Below are 21,384 nucleotides of genomic sequence, written 5' to 3' on the forward strand. Positions count from 1 at the left end.
TGATTTTTTTTTATCTTTTTAACAAAAATAGAGAGTAAATAGAGATTTAAAATAATTAAAAAATAATTTGAAAATTGTCATTTTAGGAGTAATCTAAAATTGATCCTTTTTTTCACATATATTACTGACAATCTAGATACTTCATGCATGATAGATCATGGTTACAGCTGCCTATTTACCGCAATCTGATAGTGCGACAAGTATTCTTATAAGGGCTTAATAGAATAAGTAACTCTATCGGAGACTGAACTCTGACGCTACCTTAAGCGAAACCATGTACTTTATTAAAGAGACACGTAGTATCCAACTGACAGTTATGAACGACGCCATGTTTCCTCATCTAAGCATAACACATGGTGCACAAATTAGGGCACCCAATCTTCCTTAAAAGTTGAGGGAAACATGCCTATCAACAGTGACCTTAACCCACTAGGCTAACATTCATGGAGAAGCTCTTAGAGATGCTAGGAACAAATGCCAAGAACATTGAATACACTCAAAAGATTTCCTTACAAAATTCTTGCTTAACTCGTTATTTTGTATCTTACTTGAGCATTGGAGTGCCTTTACACCCACCATGTCCGAAACAACGAGCAGAGGGAGAAGATTTTGTTGGCATTAGTGAAGGTAAAGAAAAAAAAAAAAATCGCTTTCATTGGATGGCACTTGTCTCAACCACAAGCAATGATACAAGTGTCATTAAATACGGACAACCTGTAAATTTCATCAATGGAACCGGGACACAATTCCAAAACATGAAGTGGATACGATGTGTTATCTACCACTAGCTAGATCTGCTTATATATTTGACAGGCGATCGACAATGATCCATCAACTTAGAATTCTTTCAGACACATCGCTTATGTTTATGTCGGAAACTGATATTTTTGTCTCTCAGATACTTAGATAGTTTTGGCTTCTCAGGACACTATAAAGAGACAGAGAGCTCTCACAGAAAAAATGTTCTACTAATACATTTAAGTTTTGCCATTTTACCAGTTACCAATTAGCATGAAGCTACAGTGTGAGGTATGCGAGAAGGCAGAGGCAGAGGTACTGTGTTGTGCTGATGAGGCTGTATTATGCAGCAACTGTGATGTCAAAGTTCATACAGCTAACAAGCTGTCCCGTAAGCATCAGCGTTTCTCGCTTCTCAAACACAATGCTGCTGCCGCATCCTCCTCCTCGTCATCATCTCCCTCTGCTTCTCAGCTTCCTTCATGCGACATCTGCCAGGTAATTAAGGCCCTTTTAACTGCCAGCATTAAATTCAGCCGCGAATGCGCTTGCAAATGGGTTTCTTGATTATTTTGCAGGAGAGGAATGGGTTTTTCTTTTGCTTGGAGGACAGGGCAATACTATGCAGGCAATGTGACGTGTCAATTCACATGGCCAGCCCGTTTCTGTCGTCCCACCAGCGGTTTCTCATTGGAGGCATCAAAGTTGCTCTAGAGTCCTCAGCTGACAACAACAGCCGCACCAGTGAAAGCACTGGCTGTGAAGGCAGAGAATTTTGAAATACAGCATATTTCCCCACGGCCGCAGCTGAGGAAAGCAGACAAGCAATGACTATGGACAGCAGCACGGGCTCGGGTTCAGGCTTAGCAGCTGCACATTTGGCAACAGCAGCCTCATCATGTTCATGGCAACTGGACGATCTTCTCGGCAACGATGATTTTAACTACCATGACTTTTCAGATACGGAGTCATCTAGAATTAATTAACTAGCCCAATTCAAGTCTATAGATCCTGACCTCTTAGTTTTATTAACATGCATATGTTTTAGATTATCAATAATTAATTCCGAACTCAGCTCATGTAGCTAATTTGAGTACTGAATCTTTTCGAATTATGAGCAATTTTTTTATGTTACATTATTTCTTATTATTAATCTGATTTTTTTTTTGGGTGATGATGAGCACAAATGAACAATGTTCTATCAGTTAATTTTTCCAGGAGATAGCATGTGAACCATTAAACATTTCAATTGTCTATATACATTCTATAATCATTCCATATGAAATTGGGAAGTAATGCTCCAACTGCTTCTTAAATATCTTCTGGAATTAATTTGGTAATGCAAAAGAAAATTTATACAGTCATTAGCAAGGGGAAAAAAAAATAAATGCATAAATAAAGGAATGATTGAGTGGGTGACAGAGCCGAGGGGCACCTCCAATGGAGCTCGAATTTGTTGTGTGCATATTGATTATAAGTATCCCATATTGATATCTCAAATGCATGATTTTCCTCTCCACACATTGTTGGCTTTGCCAATCGTTTGTGCTAATGGATTTTTGTAATTTGATAGTGAACCCTGGTATGGTTGTAATAAAATTTTATTTTCAAAACAAATAGATAAACAAAAATAAAAGAATAACTTTACCAATACCACTTATTCTAATTACGGAAAATGATGCAGTAAGCATTACTGCCACCACTTGTACACTTAGCACAAGGATAATATTGAAATCGTAAATTAAAGCACATGATAATATATCTCGCTCATATTAAGATAAGTAAGGTAGCCAATTAGATCATTACTCTTTGAACAAAGGTAGTGTTACAAATTGATGAGGTCTAAATTCATTAATTGGATAAAAATATAAAATAATAAAAATAAATATTGTGAGCTAATAGTTATTTAATCCCTCTATTAAATTATAATATATTAGTTTGTAAAAAAAAAAGTATAAGAATTTATAGCTTTTATCATTATTCTTACTTTTCTAATAACAACCACAATATTTTTCAATTAAGAATATTTTGGTGACACTTAAATCTATTGATTGAGTTACTTTGGAATAAATTAATGTCAGTCATCTGTTTAGTAACAAAAGTGGACGAGGATAGGTAATCCTGGGCCCATCCAATTAGTCGAGTGAATAAGAGAATCAAATTAAATCCCTAAATTCTTGAATGTTAATGATGTGTATTATATATATATATATATATATATATATATATATATATATATCTTTTTTTTCATTAAAAGATACCCATCTTTCTTTAATCGATATATATATAAATCAATATATATATCGATTAAAAATAATTCTTTAATATTTTAATTAGTATATGTTAATTAATTTTATTATGGTATATGATGTATATATATATATATATATATATATATATATATATATATATATATATATTATTACAAATTATATATATGGGTAATAATAATTATTTAACTTTATTTAGTTAAGAATAAAATTAATTAATTCTATGAGGACATTTTGAATAATATCTTTTAATGATATCCTCAAGACTTTTTAGATTAATTAAAAAGTTAAAAAAATTAACTTAATAACTTAGTAACTTAATAGCTGAAAATTTTCATTAACCTGAAAAAACAGCAGACTTAGCGTTATTGATTGAAATTAAGTTAATTAAATAATTAAGTAAAAAAAAAAACAGTCTCTAATATTTTTAAATATGTTTGTTAATGATATTATTGTGTAAACTCTTATTTGAAAACTGAAAATAGTTTAAATATATATATATAAAAATTAAAAGAAGCTTTTACCTTTTTTTTTCAATACTTAAATTTAGCAATAAATTAATTTAGTTTATATTATATTTTATATTACTTTATAAATTTTTAATTGTTTTAGCTACGTTCAACGTCACACATAAGAATTGGAGTTTAAGAGGAGAAATTTAATTGTTTTAGCTTCGGTAGATTGTGGTGTAATACTTCGGCCTTGGCCGAAGTGATGGGCTGCTGCCCTCACAAGCATTGTGGGGGTTAAATATTCTTTATATTTAAAAATTCTTCACCCTTGTAAAATGTAAGTAGAGTATGGACATCCCTCTTCTGTGAGGGGTTATTTATCTGGGCATGTACTTTATAGAATTCAATGTAATAATATAAGTCTTAATTATGTATATTTGATTATAAATATCAGTGTAATATCTCTACTACAATAACAATTATTATAAATATCTGTGTAATACAGTAATCTGATGATTAATCAGTATTAAAAAGAAAAAAAGATTGTGGTGTAATAACTAATCTAAGATGGAAGCCATGTATTAGATGATGATGATGATGAGCTAATTCCTAATAACCATTATAGAATCAACTTTAATTCATTCCACTCTCAAAAATTTGCATGGCTCCTTCTTCTTCTTCTGCTTCTGCTTCTGCTTCTGCTTCAACAACTCGTCAATGGAAGTACGATGTGTTTCTCAGCTTCAGAGGTGAAGACACTCGCAGCAACTTTACCAGTCATTTGTATGCGGCCTTATGCCGGGCAAAAATCGAAACCTTCATAGATTATCAACTCAGGAGAGGAGATGAAGTCTCTCCAGCACTTTTGAAAGCAATTGAAGACTCCAATATTTCAATAGTCATTTTGTCCAAGGACTATGCATCTTCATCTTGGTGCTTGGATGAACTTTTGAAGATTCTTGAATGCAAGGACACAACAGATATGGGACAGATTGTTTTGCCTGTTTTCTACCATGTGAATCCCTCTGATGTAAGAAAACAAACTGGGAGTTTTGGAGAAGCGCTTGCTAAGCATGAAAAGTACTCCAGTAAGACAAAACCCAAGGTGCTTAAGTGGAGGGCTGCTTTGACACAGGTGGCTAATTTATCTGGCTGGCATTTGGATAAACAACTCGGGTAACTACGAATTTGTGCAGTTGTTTAAGGTTTTAGATAAATTTGATTGTTTCAATTTGTTGAATTTGCATAATTTAGGAAAATCTGCCTCTTGGGATTTGTGGGTAGAAAATACAATCATCTTTAAACTTCATATTAATCAGTGAACTTATTGCTTGTTTCTGTCTGTGGGATATAGTTTGTAAATCATGCTTATTGTTTGTTGCCTTCAGTTTGATGCTTGTATGCTTGCATTATTCAATTTCTGTCTTTTTGATTAAATAAAAAATGTTTTTTATATTTGGTAGGTCAGAGGCTGAACTTGTTGAGAAAATTGTCAAAGATGTCCTGAAGAAATTGAATCATACGTCCTCCGGCGCTTTGGATGGCTTGATTGGAATAGAATCACGTGTAGAAAAGGTTGAATCATTATTATGCATTGGATTGGTAGATGTCCATATTGTTGGAATTTGGGGCATGGGTGGTATAGGCAAGACAACAATTGCAAGAGCTATATTTGATAGAATTGCCAATCAATTTGAAGGTTGTTGCTTTGTTGAAAATGTTAGGGAAGAATCATCTAAACGTGGAGTACATCGTTTACAGGAGGAACTTTTTTCCAAGTTATTAGAGGATGGGGATCTAAGTTTAGGCGCTTCTGGTTTAGGACACACTTTTATGAAGACCAGACTTCGTCGTAAAACGGTCCTTATTGTTCTCGATGATGTAGAAAATTCTCAGCAATTAAAAAACTTAGCTGGGGATCATGGTTGGTTCGGTCTTGGAAGTAGGATTATCATAACATCTAGAGATAAGCAAGTGCTTAAGACTGGTGTTGATGAAATGTACGAGGTTGAGGAATTAAATTGCCGTGAAGCTCTTCAACTTTTCAGTTTAAATGCCTTCAAACTGAACCATCCCACTGAAGATTACATGGGGTTGTCAAACCAGGTAGTACACTATGCTAAAGGCATTCCGCTAGCTCTTAAAGTTTTGGGTTGCTTTCTATTTGGCAGGAGTAAGCGAGATTGGGAAAGTGCATTGAATAAACTCAGGAAGAATCCGAACATGGAAATTCAGAATGTGTTAAGAATAACCTATGATACACTTGATGACGAAGAGAAGGCAATATTTCTTGATATTGCATGTTTCTTCAAAGGAGATAACAGAGATCATGTAACAACCATACTAGATGGTTGTGGCTTCTCTACAGAAATTGGAATAAGTGTTCTCATTGACAAATGTCTCATAACTGTTACAGATGATAGGTTACTGATGCATGATCTGTTACAAGAGATGGGTTGGGGTATTGTTCGCCAAGAATCCATCAAAGATCCTGGCAAACGCAGTAGGTTGTGGGACCCTCAGGATGTCTGTAACTTGTTCATGAAAAATTCAGTATGTGCCTCATGCACTAAAACTCTAAATTATATCTAATTTAGCTTTGTGAAATCTCAGCTTATAGGATATGATTTACATCAAGTCATTCTTCACTGTTTTGGTTCTTATATATTCTATGCTGACATATGCTGTCTTTTATACTCAGGGGTCAGAAGCAGTGGAAAGTATATCCCTTGACTTGTCAAAAACAAGTGAGTTACAATTACGTTCTGATGCCTTTGTGGGGATGCATCAGCTTAGACTTCTCAAATTCTTTAGTTCTTCCTACCGTGAAGGCTACGTAGAAGAAGATAAGGTTCACCTTTGCCAAGGCCTTGAAATTCTTTCAAATGAGCTGAGATATCTTCATTGGCATCGATACCCTTTGAAATCTTTGCCATCCAACTTTAACCCCGAGAACCTTGTTGAACTTGATATGCACCATAGCAATCTTGAACACCTTTGGGAGGAAATGCAGGTACATTTAACATTTATGCATGTTTCTTTGTAGTAGAATATCTGAAAGTTCATCAATGCTAATTGTTCAAGCTCTTTTGACATTATAGCATGCTCTGAACTTAAGACGGATTGACCTCAGTTACTCCCAGCACCTTAATGAAACCCCAGACCTCTCCTCGGCCCGAAATCTTGAGATCATGGTTCTTGATGGCTGCTATAGTCTCATCAAGTTTCCCAAGACTTCCTGGAGCATTACGGAGTTAGATTTAGGTGAGACAGCAATAGAAGAAGTTCCCCCAGCAATTGAGAGTCTCGGTAAGCTTGTTGTACTGAGACTGGACAACTGCAGAAGGCTTAAGAATCTTCCAAGCAGCATTTGTAACTTGACTTCCCTCACAGAACTCGCGCTCCATGGCTGTTCAAATATCACCAAGTTCCCAGATATATCAGGAGATATGAAATATTTGTCTTTAAGTGAGACCGCAATAGAAGAACTGCCATCTTCAGTTGAATGTCTCACTGAACTTACCGTATTAAGACTTCAGAAATGCAAAAGGCTAAAACGTGTGTCAAGCAGCATCTGTAAGTTGAAATCTCTTGAAATTCTTTATCTTTTTGGATGCTCAAAGTTGGAGGGTTTACCAGAAATTTTGGAAAGTATGGAAAGGTTAGAGACACTTTATCTTGCAGGAACACCCATAAAAGAGTTACCCTCCTCAATTGATCATCTACCTCAACTTTCACTATTGTCTTTGGAAAACTGCAAAAACATTTTTGGTTTTCCTAACAGTTTCTTCAATTTGAGATCTCTTTCAAGTCTTAATCTTTCTGGTTGGTCTGGAGTTGATAAATTGCTGGAGAACTTGCCATTAGCTTTATTATCAGGTTTGTGCTCATTAACCGAATTACATCTAAATGATTGCAACCTGCTAGAATTGCCAAGTGCCCTCACTTGCTTATCGTCCTTAGAGATTTTAGGTCTGAGTGGAAACATTTTTGAAAGCCTAAACCTCAAACCCTTTTCTTGTCTAACACATCTTAACGTAAGCTACTGCAAGAGACTTCAATCTTTACAAGAGTTTCCATCTCCACTGCGTCTAGTAAATTTACAAGCCCATGAGTGCATTTACCTAGAAACAGTACCTGCTTCAGCAGATGTAGAATTCACAGTCAGTTGGTCTTCTCAGCAGTATTTCACATTTTTTAATTGTTGGAAATTGAATGAGAATGCACATGAAAACATTTTGGCCGATTCACGACTAAGAATTCAGTTTATGGCAACTAACGCACGAGGCACCATGTCAATGGAGGATTACATGGAGGTCTCTTTTTGTTTCCGTCTCTCTTTCTCCCACCCCTCTCTCTCTCTCTCTCTCTCTCTTTCTCTATATCTAAAATGTTAAGAGCAATGATTTTTATTTCTTTTTTGGTACATAGGGGGACTATCCGGGAGCTTCCGTTAGTATTTGTTTCTCTGGAAATGAAATTCCGAATTGGTTCAGTGGTAAAACTGATGGATCTTCAGTAACAATAGAGCTGCCTCCTCAATGGTGCAGTAGTAAGTTCTTGGGTTTCGCACTATGTTTTGTTGTTGCATTTGACAGTTATCGTGATCAGGGAAGTCTTGGTTTTGGGTGCAAATGCAGTTTTGAAACCTATGATGGTGATTGCAATGATATAGATTGCAAGTTATGTGGTTTGGACGTGGATTACCAACCCGGAATTCTTTGTTCAGATCATGTGTTCCTGTTATACTGTCATCAGTTGTATGCTAATGTAGTTCAAAATGATCATCGATTTAGTATATATCAACATTGTCATAAGGCTTCATTTGAATTCTCTCCTCAAGATGACGACAGATGGCCTTTACCGAATTGCAAGGTGAAGAAGTGTGGGGTCTGTCTGTTACTCTCTGAAGAGGAGGATAGAGAAAGTGGTGACAGCTTTAATGAAGAAAGTGGTGACAGCTTTAATGAAATTGAACGTATTGGAAGCAGAAGCAATGGTGGCCACAGTGAGGAAGAAGACGATCGAAACACTGGAAGACTGAAAGAAAATGAACCTAAAATAGACGCTAGAACCCTCTGGTTGGGTCAAGGCAGGGTCAATCTAATAACTAAGATTTTCTTGGTTGGACTTGCTCTGATTTTCTTCTGGTGGTGTTTCTTGGGCATTGCAAGTACTAATGGTTTCTTTCGATTCTTACCAGTAAGTCATCCTTTACTTGTTGGAGTCTTATAAGGTAATAATTGCAGGCTACTGAGAATCAAGCTCTATGTCAAATTAAATAAATTAATAAGCAAAGCAATTAAGAGCTCTATGGTAAGTTCGTTCAAAATCAATGGCCTAATGAAACTTCAACTCACAAATTTGAAACGCCCATTATGTATTACAAGTGCCAGGACTTGTTGGTGAATGATCAGAGTCATTCTAAGCAACGGATTTGTGATAGCGTATCTAATTTTTCTCCCCCCTTGATTTTGTTTCTTTGCAGATATAGAGAAGAGACATGGGGTGATAGAAGAACATTAGAAGATTGAAAGGAGAATAAAAACAATACCACCATCACAAGGCAATGAAATATTAGATGAGGAAACTGATGTGCTTATAGTCTATCTTGCCTCAATTTTTGTGCTCTTGTATTGTTCAGTTTGCCTTACTTCCTTTTGTAAATGTCACTTGAAAATTGAAGTTAATATTTAGCCTGATTTTGCATCATCCAGTAAACTTAATTCTCTTTAAAACAACTTTTGACTGCCATCTTACTTACTAGTTTTACATTATTGCATCATCCACATTTACCTGAGATCACAGTTCTGCACTGCTCAAATACATCCACAGTCGACTTCCATTCTTCCACGAACAAACAAGGAATAAACCAAATAAATTACACACAAAATTTACAGACCACACAAACTGAAAATTTCTGATCTATGCTACAGAGCATGCTTGTATCCATTCAAGTCAAAAAGGGGTTTAAACAGCTATAAGTCTTGCTATGTCCGGTCTGTCTACCATTCAACATTATCCCAGGAGGTGTTTGATGAACAGAAGTGTCACCGAAGAATCCAGCAATGGGTGAACCTGATTTTTTGAAGTCTTCATCTTCGAACACCACCCACACCTTGCTTATTTTGGTCTCCAGTGTGCACGAGAAGAGAGTTGATGACACACTAACTTCATTTTTCTGGTTATCCTTTTCACCTTCATTGGCTGTCATTGCCACTTGTAACTCTGCTGATTTTGTTAGACAACTCAAAATTGGAGGGATTGAGCCAGTAGTTTTGCTTAACAGGGGGCATCCCATTGACCTCACTGGTGTACAACCTAAGCATTGTTCTAATGCCAGAACATGTTCCATAGTGATGATTTGCACTGACGGGTATTCCAAGTTCTTGTTGTCAATCCTTCGCTTACAGTTTTCATATAAATCATGAAGTTCTTGAGTCTGCTGGGAAGCCCTCTTAAGTATGTCGCACGCTAAAGCTCTTGCTCGCCTTGCTGACTCAAAGAACAAGTCGACAAGAGCTGCCAGACCTTCACAAAATGTCATGTAGACCTGGAAGCTTTCTTTCAAGATGTTGATCATGGCAGCTTGAACCAAATTATCACAAGGCAAACTATCAAATGGTGAAGTTTGTAAAACCTTATCTATGAAAACCTGACATTTTAGGAGTTTACGAAATACCATATTGACTGATTTCTCTCCATGACACTGAAACTCCACATCTGGGGACATGACAGGTTCGAGCTTACCAGCTTGGTTGATAACCCATCCCATTCTTTCTTCTAGATATGCTGCATACTTGTGAAGAAAACTGACTGAAGGGTCCGAATTCCTCAAGAACCAGCAAGTAGTCAATTGAAGATAGCCAGAGACATATGAATTTCGTAACTGTCGCTCAAAGTCACGATTGCCTCCTCGTAGTAGACGATGAATTAGCAAAAGAGTCTTGAGGGAAACAAGGCGATTTCGTGTCTTTCCAAGACGACGAGAAATTCTTTCTGCAAGAAAAGAAATGGACCCTGGGGAATTTGAAACCAGGAAGAGGATCTCATGCATGTATTTGTCATCGATGGGGCCAGCATCATGGCCAGTTGCTCGCACCACTGCAATTTCAATGTCAGAAAAGCCTTTTCCATCATAGTTGTAAATCATAGCCTTGCCAATAGTGGCATGATCCTTAACAGAGCCAAGAGCTAGCCGAAGCTTTCCTTGTAAGTCCACCCCCATTTTTAGTTCTTCTATATTGCAGGACTACGGTGTAATAAAATGAAACAATCTTGAAAGGCAATCTGTGGAGATAAGCTTCACCACGAGTGTGAACATATAAAAGAGGAAAAAGAAAAGCCTGATATTTAAGAACCATTGAGAATCAAATCTACATTTTTAAAACATGTCAATCAAAGTTCCCTCACGGCCTCACTCTTTTATTAAAGAATTAAACAAAGAATGTCAGAATGTTCTCTGTTGATTTAACATTTTCCTACAGTTGGTCTTGCTTAGCTTAGCTTAGGATAATAAGAACATTTTATGGCTGGTACAACAGAGTTCAAATATAGACTAAACATTTGGTTATTAGTGATATTTTAAATTAAGTGGTGGAGATATCTGACTGTGTCAGTTTTCGGATCTAAAGGAACTCCCGGAAGGGACCCATTTCATTCTACAATTTGTAATTAGTTGATACAATGCTATGCAAAAAACATTCAAGTACAAACAGCCTTTACTGAAACTTTTGTTTCTCAATACTCAACAGGGGTATATATGGTGGCCCTTACCAGTTGAAAATTTTGCAGAGAAAGATCAGGGATATGTGGCCATTGGCCACAACACCATAATCCTTGGATTCTCTTTTCAAAGATTAAAATCAATAGATAATGGACATTAATATTCCTACTTTTGATGGTCAATCTATTGTTTGTGAATATTAAAATCCAATAACAAAGAGTGCCTTAGAAGGCTCTAAAACTTCTAGCATCGGATATAAATGAATAAACTACATCTTAAAGAGTCAACGAAGCAAAAAGTTATTGCAGTGGAAGAAAGAACCTGATTCTTCAAGAATAGGATTCCTCTGCATCAAACTCTCTTCCTGTTGGCAATATCATACATAATATATTCATTTTTGACTAGCAAATTCTTCCTTTTCACAACTTTAGGTACAACTTTTCCTTTCCTTTTGAAGGCCCACTCCACTGGCATAGAGAGTAAAAAGAGTTTCTTATAAATAATTTTAGGAGGATGCTTCTGCCACAACAAGTAATACCATAAACAAATGATTTCACCACATTTCAAGAAAGCATTTAACTTATGCCTCATTTTCATTCTGGCAATTTGCTTGCCATTGGCTGATTGGAAAAAGTGCATTTTAGTGATAGAATACTGTCAACCTATAGCACAAAATGTTAAACAAAGTAAATCCCTACCTTTACATATCAAATAAAAGACTTTCATAATATCAAATATCAAAACTAATGTCTAGTAAAGGATTCCCCAATGCTGGCTCTCAAAATTGCTTTTGTCTCATGGATGAGATGATAGTTTTTGTGCATATTCTGCTCAACTTGGATTATGACTTGGGTCAGATCCCAACTTGCTGCAAAGCTCACCTGACTAAATCTTAGTTGATTTGCTTTTCAAAACTAAATCCAAGCAAGTAAGTACAAGAGATAAAAGCAAAAGTTCAAGCATCTCATTTGAGCCTGTCACTAACAAATGGTCAATGGCAATGTCTAGCTATGACTGAGCAACAGAATCAATAAACAGTCAGATAAAAAATAATAATCAAGTCATCTGTCAAATGCTAGTCCATGAAAATCATAAATATATATTTGTTTATGTACATGTATATGCATATGTATGATATATGTATATGCATATGTATGATCATTCATTTCTCAATCAACCACCAAATTGATGTCAACAAAGCATGAGGATTGTCTCACAAGTCTTTCATTTTCCCTCTCTTTTGGCCAGAGACCAGTAAACCATCTGAAATATGGATGTGCAAACCAGTAAATAAATCATGAAGTTACACACTAGTCTGCTTTCGCACTCATTCGGACTATCAATGATACTTACTGCAGGTACGGTGTATACATTATACTAAAGTGAAGGCTGGATCAATAAGAAATTCAAAATGTTTCATCACATTTGGGGCTTGATGATGCCAAAGAAAGACCATACCAATTATGATGAACAGTAAAATGTGAACAAGAACAAGCATACATTTAAGAAAGCAGAGAAGCATCATTAAAATAAAGCATTCTTCTTACTTTGGAAAATGGACCAAAATAAAAAAGAAACCATATATGGGTAACGTCACAATCAAGAATACTTGTGCATTTGTACATCATAGGATATTGGGAAGACATCAGCAGAGAAGTGCAATTTTTTTTTTTTTTTTTTTTGGGGGGGTGAAAGGAACAGAGAAGTGCTAGTCAAAAAGGAGAAAAAATGAAAAGAGAGAGATCAAAAGGAATGCAATCTAATTAATCGTCTAAGGAGACTACTATGCTACATGTAGCCATTGGTTGAATAGGCAGCTTGTTTTCTAGTACAATTTTAAATTTTCCAAGATCGAGAATTTTCCTACTGAAGAAAACTAATTTTTAAAGCAGCTATTACCATCTTCATCCCAACGGTAAGCATCTCCATACTAAGGAAGGAATGAAATAGGTGTGCTTTACTTATAGAAGCCCGTTCCTGTCCAGAGTGACTAGTAAGTTATTTCAGCATGACCCCCATTATGGTGACTGAAAAAAGAAAAATAAAAAAAGAAAATATTTGCCGAACACAGAAGTAGCACCCAAGAAGTCCTACTTAAGAGGCTTCATACCCTGCACAAATCAGAAAGTTTTTTAAAATTTTCATGTTTCAAATGAAGATTGTCCATTAAAAAATTACACACATAATGTATGTAAAGCATAATGTATGTAAAGCATAATGTATGTAAAGCAATTAAACCAAAAAAACAAGGATAACCCAGAAACAATCCAACCATCAATAACATAAAACTTTTGTAATTCTGGTAAAGTGAATGAGAAGCAGAACATACATTTCACGTAATAATGAAGATACATCTTTTAATCAGTTTTTGCTCTTAATTTATTCTTGTACTTCCTTCCAATAACAATTCATAATCCAGGTAGGTATCTTGAAAAATTATATCATACATTTCTCTTATCAATGGGGCAGGTTGCTATTGAACATTATTCATAAACAAAGAGCCAAATATGCTTTAAAGCTACTTAAAAATATGCCATCAGGCATTGACGCAGACACTCAACAACAAAAAATGGACTTATAGGCACTTAACAACACGAAAGTAAAAAGGAAAATACTCTTACTCAAGTATTATATTTGTTGCACAAATAAGAAAGAAGATAACAATTTTAAATTAACCAACAGGTTGAATCTTATCGTAATACAGACTATCAGCTATGAATTAGCATACCTTAGAAGTCCTGAACTCATTGACGGCCATTCGAAGAGAATCATCCGATAGAATCAACCGTGACAACGCTCCAGTGCTTAACCTGCCACATTTATAAAAGATCATGATATGAGAGAAATTTTAAATTAAAAAAATATTGGAAACCTAAACGCCAATCAAACACATTACATATAGCAATTCTCTTTTTAAAGTTCAATTATCACTTGATAGAGTATTAAGCTTAATGCAATACCCCAATAATTTTGCTGCTTCTGATACAGATCCCTCGACTGCGAAAATTAGATCAAGCAGAGCTTGCATTCCCTGTAGTTAACCAAAAAAAAAAAAAAATCATTACTATGACTTAAATTTTAATAGAAAACAAATGACGAAGCAAGAGTGAGTAGAGTAATACCAAAGCAAATTTAGGATTGTTAGGTCCAATTTGTGGACCAACTTCTGAACTTCTAATAGTAGACTTAGGAGGAAGGATTTGAAGAAGCTGCGGCGGCGGCGAATACGCATCAAGATTCACACTGCTCCTCACTTTGAGGGCCAAAAGAGTGCGGAGGCGCGACAAAGCTGACGCGCGATTCTTGTGCTGCGATCGGTCTTCGGCGGCCTGCGCTATGACGCCGGTCGGTACGTGCTTGAGACGTACGGCGGATTCGCGCTTGTTGCGGTGCTGACCGCCTGGTCCGGACGATTTGTACGTGTCCATTTCGCATTCGCGAAGCAGCTCATCGTCGGTCAATTCTAAGTAATTCTTCTTCGAAGAAGACGAAGAAGATGAAGAACAATTTTCATTGGTGCTGTCATTGCAAGACAAGAACAATGGCTGATAATTCCCGCGATGCTTGTACGACGGAAAGTTTATATTTTTCCTTCCGAGTTGGGGAATCCGAAGCAGGAATTGAGCGGCCAACGCCATCATCAATTTCAATTTCCCTCTCTGTGTATGTGAATTGTGATAATCAAAGCAAAGCTTCGTACTGGTAACACATTCTTATAGCAGGCCCAGCCCATTCCAGCCCAGTCGAGCAAGTGAGCAGTGTTATTATTTTATTATTTTGCACTCGCGATGGCTTTGTATTATTTGAGAAATTTATAAAAATAACCTAAATTTTTTTATAATTTTCACAATTGGCCTTCTACAGTTTTTCCTATCATAATTAGCTAAACACAATGTTTCTTCCCTAAATTATCCTTGTCAATCAAATCAAACACAATCTTTCACTCTTAAATCATCAACGGAAAACGGCAACGGCAAACAACGACGACGAATGATAAAAGTGAACTTCGATCAAATACAGTCAAATCCATCCAGACCCAATATCAATCTGACATGATTCTAAAGTTGGTGCGACAGGCTGCCTGTCGCACCAAATTCTAATTTTTTTTCTTTTTTTTTTACGTGAAGTTGGTGCGACATGCTACCTGTCGCCCAAATCATGTGCGACAAGCGCACTGTCGCACCGGATTAGGCGCAATGCCTCCCGACACCAAGCCTATGCCAACTTCAATCTTCACCCATGCACCATACCAATAACTTCAACCATGCCATCAACATCACAAACACCTCAATCTTCACTCACCATCACCAACACAACAAGAAAACCACAACATAAAAGAAGAATAGAAAATAGAAAATGCTTCACAATCTAGGGTTTTTGAACTAATCTTTGATTTCAGATCTTGATCGGAATTTTGGTGATGTTGGCTGTCGAGGATGGACTCCGGAAGCGATTGACGATGAGTGACCATCTTGGGAGAGAAATTGTTGGTTAGAGAGAGAGAGAGAGAGAGAGAGGAAGTTTGGTGAGAATGGGAGGGGTATTTTCGGCACTTGAGAGGGTTTTTGGCTAATTTTGATAGGAAAAAGTTTGGAGGGTTAAATGTGAAAATTACAAAAGTTTTTGGGTTATTTTTGTACATTTCCCGTATTATTTGCAAAATACTCATGTAAGGGAGAGAATATATTTTATACTAGAATATTTTAAAAATAAATGGAGCTTTAAATAGGTGTTCGATTGTAAAGATATGTCTAATTAAATAGTGTCAAATATAATAAAAATATATCATTTTATTTAAAGATGCATCCATCCATGGTTTTATACTTCAATTTGAAATGTTGACGGTTTATTTTGGACCAGTGATGATCTGATTCAAATTTTGATTTAATAACCCTAAATGAAAGGGCATCATGAAAAGTGACAATCCAAATAAAAGAGTACATAATTATCTATAAATAGAAGTCAAGACCTTTCTGTGATCTATCTAATCTTCCTATCGTACTCTTTTTTTCACTAGAAAAACTACATTTGTAATGTGTCTCGAAGCACCATCAATTCTTACCTATATTTCAATTAAAATAAGAGTGAAACTATTGGCACCCCTTCATTATTCTTATAAAACCCTATTTCAAATAAAATTACAGTTAAGAGCAAAGAAGAAATAAACACATGTAGGATTTTTTTTCCCCAACAAATTACTCACATTAATAATCAATCCTTTTTTTTATTTCCTACCTATTATTTCTTATCTAAGATAAATTGTATAAATTTAGAATAATCTAATTTTCATTTCCTATTTCTTATCGATTAAATATTTTTGTACTCAAGATTACTTTCAAACTACAATCTAAAATATGTGTTATTTAAGCTAATGATTAGCATTCAAACTTTATCACCTAAAAAACTTTTTAATTTGTATGTAGGATAACAATAAGATTGCAAAAGAGATGAAAAATAGTACAATACTACTTTGAGTTTTAACAATAAAAGAAGATTAAATGAAAAAATAAAAGAGTGTCTTTGAAAATAAAAGGAAATTTTTGGAAATAAAATAAATATAACTGAAAAAAAGGGTTTGATGAGGAGACTAGAGGGGTGCCAATAGTCCAACTTTTAAAATAAAAGTTTTATCAATTATTGCTCCTTTTTTCTGCAATTATTATTCCCCACAGATATTTCTCCAACATTTTATTTCATATATTTACTCCTACTACACTCTAACAAAGGACGCCTTTTGGACTACATCAGTTTCTAATAGGGATGACAATGGGGTGGGGTGGGGGTGGGGAGGCTTACCCCATTCCCCACCCCATTAAAATTTTTTGCCTCCATTCCCCACCCCATTCCCCAATAAATTTAGTGGGTTGGGGATGGAAAATCCCCACATGGGGAATGATTTCCCTATCCTCACCCCATTCCCCATTTACCTATTTTATAGTAAATATTAATATATGATTTCAGTAAATTAAAAATTAGAAACTTAAAATAAAATCATCACCATATTATGAAGTATTTAATTTTTTTTAAATCTTTAAAAGTTTGAAACAATATCTTAAAATGATATTAAAAGTAAAAAATATTTAAAGAGAGCAACACCTTAAAAGAGAAAAGAAAACATAATAATGTTTTAGAATTGAAAAATATTGTAGAGTTTTCTTTTATTCATATATTGCTTATATTACATAAAAATTTAAAAAAAAATTATTATTTGACATTATAGTTGATAAAATAAAAATTACTAAATAATAATTAAAAACATATTTATATATAATGGGGATTGGGGTGGGATTGGGGTGGGGAGTGCAATACCAAACCCCACTCCGTTAACAATTTGGGGATTATTTTTCCCCCACTCCTCACCCCATTCCCCAAAAATTATTAAAATTTTTTTCCATTTGGGGTGGGGCTCCATGGGGCCCCAAACCCGTGGAGGATTTTGCCATCCCTAGTTTCTAGGTGCATTTTATTAACGAATTAAATAAAGGCACCATCCATTGTTCAATTTCTCTAAATAACCACTTTCTGTCAGCTCTCTTAAAATTTATTAAGGAATCTATGTTGAAGACTATTTCATCCTTAGTATTGTATAAATGTATAAAAATACATTTTACACTTTGAAATTTAAAATGACCTTCTTTTAGCATAAAATTTTAAAACAAATGCCGCTAACTAAGGGACAAATTTTAGAATACATGATCAGTACATGTCAACCATATAAAAAATAAATCATACTATGATATATGTGCACTTATTTTGAAAAACTATCATGTAAATGATGGTTATATTGAATCTAAGTAAGTGCATATCATACATGACACAACCTGACCCAACCTCTCTGCCAGATTCGAGGTGAATCATGTGATCTTATATCTAAAGCTTGTGACGTAAATTTAATTCATGAATACATAACACTAGCCTCGGCCTTTGTTATAAACAAATAATAACATATGTACCTCATTCAAAAATATATTCAAAACTTGCACAGTTCACATCTTATTGTACATACATACACTTTAGATGTATACATATAAACATAAACGTGCTCAAAATATAAGTCATGCAGTAATGCGTGTTGTGGCCCAACCTCAACTGATTAGAAGCTGAACTGCACGAAATCCTATGAAAATCTTAAAGAAATGGGGTAAATAGGAAAATAATATACTCGTGGCTAAATGAATGGATATAATTGTGTGTGTGTGTGTGTGTGTGTGTGTGTGTGTGTATATATATATATATATATATCTATAAATAAATTAGTGCTCTAATGCTTCTACATAATTGTATGACATAACTTCGCACTGAACACATTACACAAGCAAATATGAAATCATATATATAAAACTGCACCAAATAATATGTAGGAGAAATAACTCTCAATATTTACTGGAATCATCATTGCACAAGTAAAGTGGTGGAAAAACCTCTCAATACTCAGCGGAATTAACTACATCACAAGGGTCGAGTAATCTAACTCTCACTACACATGCATAGAGCCTATGAGAAAGGGTACACATATGGTATCTGGCAATCACATCTCATGATTCAATCAATCATATAATATGTGTACATATAATCATAGCATGTACTAAATCATACTATCAAACATAAATACTTTGTAGAATACATATAAATAATAATAGTAATCCACTCACAAAACATGCTTCACTTCGGGGTTCGTTGGAGCTCCTATAGATTCCTTAATTCTTGGATTTCTCCTAAAATATAGGGTTCAAAAATTAATTGTTAGAACTGATATAAAAACTTATACATATAACATAAACTAAATCATAATTGTTCAATTTTCTTAAATACGTTACCTACTGACTTATTGGATATAGATATAACTATCCAATTTTCTTTCCTATAATATTTCCTCTCAATTCCTCTTTTCAAAATCATTTCTCACTCTCGGTTTTTCTTTTATTTATTTTTTCTTCTTCATCTTTTGTTCTTTTGTTCTTTTCCTCTTCTTTCTTCATCTTTTCTTCTTTTGTTCTTTTCCTCTTCTCTTTTCCTTTTGTTTTCTTCCCTTCTCACCTTTTCCTTTCTTTTTCTTTTCTCTTTGAATTGCTTTGTTTTAGTTTCATTCATGAAAATGGTGACAGCTGCTTCAATTCTTTACTTTATATATATCCATTGCTTCCAATCACGCATGACAAGCACATAGGTGAAGCATGCATGTGCTTTGCTTTAAGCTGACAGCTTGCTAATTAGCCACATGTGCTCCCTTTTGGCTTGTATGTGCGTTACAATACGTGCATTAATTAATTATATTATTTTAAATATATTTTATCATTTCTTTTAATGAAGGACGTAGCCAACAATTTTATCCAGCTAAACATGTTCTTTGACATATAATACAGTTTATGGTCCAACAACTCATAAGTAGTTGAAATTAAATTATTTTTTAATATCAATTTTCCTTTTCTCTCAATTTTAAAATACTTTAAAAGATTTTCAAACATAAGATACAATGGTATACAATTGAAGCCTAATCCAACATAGAAAGATTAAATAAAATTAATTTTCATCACTACGCAAGAGACTTGAAAGGACAGTAAGGTAGCATTTATTTTTAATTTAAATCTGAATAGGTTAGAATTTGATTAAAATTTGAATGGTTTTGAATATCAATGTTTCAATAACATGTTAATTTTTTTAATATCTAAAAATTAAATGGCATCTTGTTTGTTTTTATAATAAGAAAACACATCAAATGTGGTTATTTAACATTTATGTCTTTATAAGTCAAAACGAATAAAAGGGATTAGGCTTCGTAGTTTATGAAATAACTATATTGAATTGAAATATGTTTAGGATATAGTATTTATTTTCTATTCAAACATTTTTTCATTTCGGCAAAGGTCATTAAAATTTACTTTTTTAATTCAAATGTAAATATCTAAAAATCAGACATATGATACAAAAAAAATAAATAACTAATTTTTTTTAAAAAGTTAAACTTCATATGTTTAAAATCAACGCTAAGGAATATGAATAAGAGCTAATAAAACAAAAAAAAAAGAATAATTTTGAAACTAAATACAAGTAATTGAGAGATGAGGACCGAAAAGATAAATTCAGAGATAAAAATTAAAATATCACCCTACTTATTGCTGGCAGTTATGAGGCTAAAAATTAAAATATCACCATAAGATAAATTGAGGATAAAAACTAAAATATCAGCCCCTCGCTGCTGATAGTTATGAGTATGAAAGCACAGAAGCCGTGTGTTGAAAAGTCTGGTGTTCATGTGGAATTTTCAGCTAGAAGTCTACAAAGCAGTGGAATTAATCAATCATCGTGGGGTGCACGTGGTTGGACAATGAGATGAAATTGAAAAATTATCACGGAACTTGAAGGAAGGTTCATGGCATCGATTTATTCTACAGAGTCGCTCACATTTGGTTCAATAATTGTTATCGAAATCTCTCTCTAATCAATTCAACTGTTTCTGTTGATTATGGCTTCTTCTTCTTGAAACAACAAGAAGTATGATGTTTTTGTTAGTTTCAGAGGAGAGGACACCCAAGACAACTTTACTAGCCATCTCTATTCTACTCTGTGTCGACAAAATATCCAGACTTTCATTGATGACCAACTTAACAGAGGAGATGAAATTTCGGAGTCACTTGTGAATGCAATTGAAGCATCAGACATTTCAGTTATCGTCTTCTCTGAATCATACGCTTCTTCTAGATGGTGTCTCGATGAACTTGTAAAGATCCTCGACTGCAAGAAGGAGTATGCACAGATTGTGATTCCGGTTTTCTATCGGGTTGATCCATCAGACGTGAGAAACCGAACTGGGAGTTTTGGAGATTCATTTTCGAAGCTTGCAGAAAGATTAAAGGTGAATACTGAGGAGCTGCGGAGTTGGAGGAATGCTTTGAAGGAAGCAGCCACTTTGTCTGGCTTTCATTCTCTTAACATGAGGTGAAAAGTTACCTTTAATTTCTCATACTAATATTTAACAATAAATAAAATTCACGCAGCGCTCTTAGTTAAATTTCCGGATGCTAAACTACAATTTTAAAAATTTTTAAGCATAAAATTCTAGACTTCCTGACTTCCCCACTTTTGTGCTCATATAAAATAATTTTGACAGAATTAATAATAAAAGCGCGAGAATTTTACAATTTTTATATAGCAAAATTAGTGGTGCTCTGTAGTTTTTCAAGCAATTTCAACCTCTCAC

The 21,384-nt window shown here is 34.5% G+C and overlaps 5 protein-coding genes across 10 annotated transcripts; 3 read left to right on the forward strand and 2 right to left on the reverse strand.

Annotated features, from left to right (window-relative positions):
* The first annotated feature begins 852 nt into the window (after nt 1-852).
* LOC102606770 (B-box zinc finger protein 23-like) lies at nt 853-1,846 on the forward strand. Its single transcript, XM_006478294.3, has 2 exons — nt 853-1,236; nt 1,317-1,846. The coding sequence occupies exons 1-2, from the start codon at nt 1,012-1,014 to the stop codon at nt 1,515-1,517; spliced, it is 426 nt and encodes a 141-aa protein (XP_006478357.2). The 5' UTR covers nt 853-1,011; the 3' UTR covers nt 1,518-1,846.
* Nucleotides 1,847-4,005: 2,159 nt separating this feature from the next.
* Nucleotides 4,006-9,172, forward strand: LOC102627554 (disease resistance protein RUN1-like). Of its 5 annotated transcripts, none has more exons than XR_008052745.1 (6): nt 4,006-4,636; nt 4,924-6,013; nt 6,162-6,473; nt 6,562-7,339; nt 7,892-8,012; nt 8,101-8,245. XR_008052745.1 is itself a non-coding variant. In XM_052436167.1 (6 exons), the coding sequence occupies exons 1-6, from the start codon at nt 4,122-4,124 to the stop codon at nt 8,133-8,135; spliced, it is 3,288 nt and encodes a 1,095-aa protein (XP_052292127.1). In that variant the 5' UTR covers nt 4,006-4,121; the 3' UTR covers nt 8,136-8,276. The 5 variants fall into 5 exon arrangements, 4 of the variants coding, with proteins under 4 accessions (XP_052292127.1, XP_052292128.1, XP_052292126.1 ...); XM_052436167.1 differs by having other exon boundaries at nt 6,562-7,776; nt 8,101-8,276; XM_052436166.1 differs by adding an exon at nt 8,949-9,172 and having other exon boundaries at nt 4,008-4,636; nt 6,562-7,776; nt 7,892-8,696.
* A 151-nt stretch (nt 9,173-9,323) lies between these two features.
* Nucleotides 9,324-11,051, reverse strand: LOC127898575 (putative clathrin assembly protein At1g33340). The gene has a single exon (XM_052436207.1). It carries the CDS (start codon nt 10,686-10,688, stop codon nt 9,414-9,416), a length of 1,275 nt encoding a protein of 424 aa, XP_052292167.1. The 5' UTR covers nt 10,689-11,051; the 3' UTR covers nt 9,324-9,413.
* A 149-nt stretch (nt 11,052-11,200) lies between these two features.
* Nucleotides 11,201-14,872, reverse strand: LOC102629676 (uncharacterized). Of its 2 annotated transcripts, none has more exons than XM_052436230.1 (4): nt 14,309-14,872; nt 14,147-14,217; nt 13,915-13,996; nt 11,201-12,054 (listed from the first exon to the last, which is right to left on the reverse strand). In XM_052436230.1, exons 1-4 carry the CDS (start codon nt 14,825-14,827, stop codon nt 12,040-12,042), a joined length of 687 nt encoding a protein of 228 aa, XP_052292190.1. In that variant the 5' UTR covers nt 14,828-14,872; the 3' UTR covers nt 11,201-12,039. The 2 variants fall into 2 exon arrangements, with proteins under 2 accessions (XP_052292190.1, XP_052292189.1); XM_052436229.1 differs by lacking the exon at nt 11,201-12,054 and adding an exon at nt 12,753-13,297 and having other exon boundaries at nt 14,309-14,870.
* Nucleotides 14,873-20,391: 5,519 nt separating this feature from the next.
* Nucleotides 20,392-21,126, forward strand: LOC127900739 (disease resistance protein RPV1-like). The gene is made up of 2 exons (XM_052435942.1): nt 20,392-20,439; nt 20,770-21,126. Exons 1-2 carry the CDS (start codon nt 20,392-20,394, stop codon nt 21,124-21,126), a joined length of 405 nt encoding a protein of 134 aa, XP_052291902.1.
* The last annotated feature ends 258 nt before the right edge of the window (nt 21,127-21,384 follow it).

The sequence above is a fragment of the Citrus sinensis genome, chromosome 3, assembly GCF_022201045.2.
Source record: "Citrus sinensis cultivar Valencia sweet orange chromosome 3, DVS_A1.0, whole genome shotgun sequence".
Taxonomy (NCBI): Eukaryota; Viridiplantae; Streptophyta; class Magnoliopsida; order Sapindales; family Rutaceae; genus Citrus; species Citrus sinensis.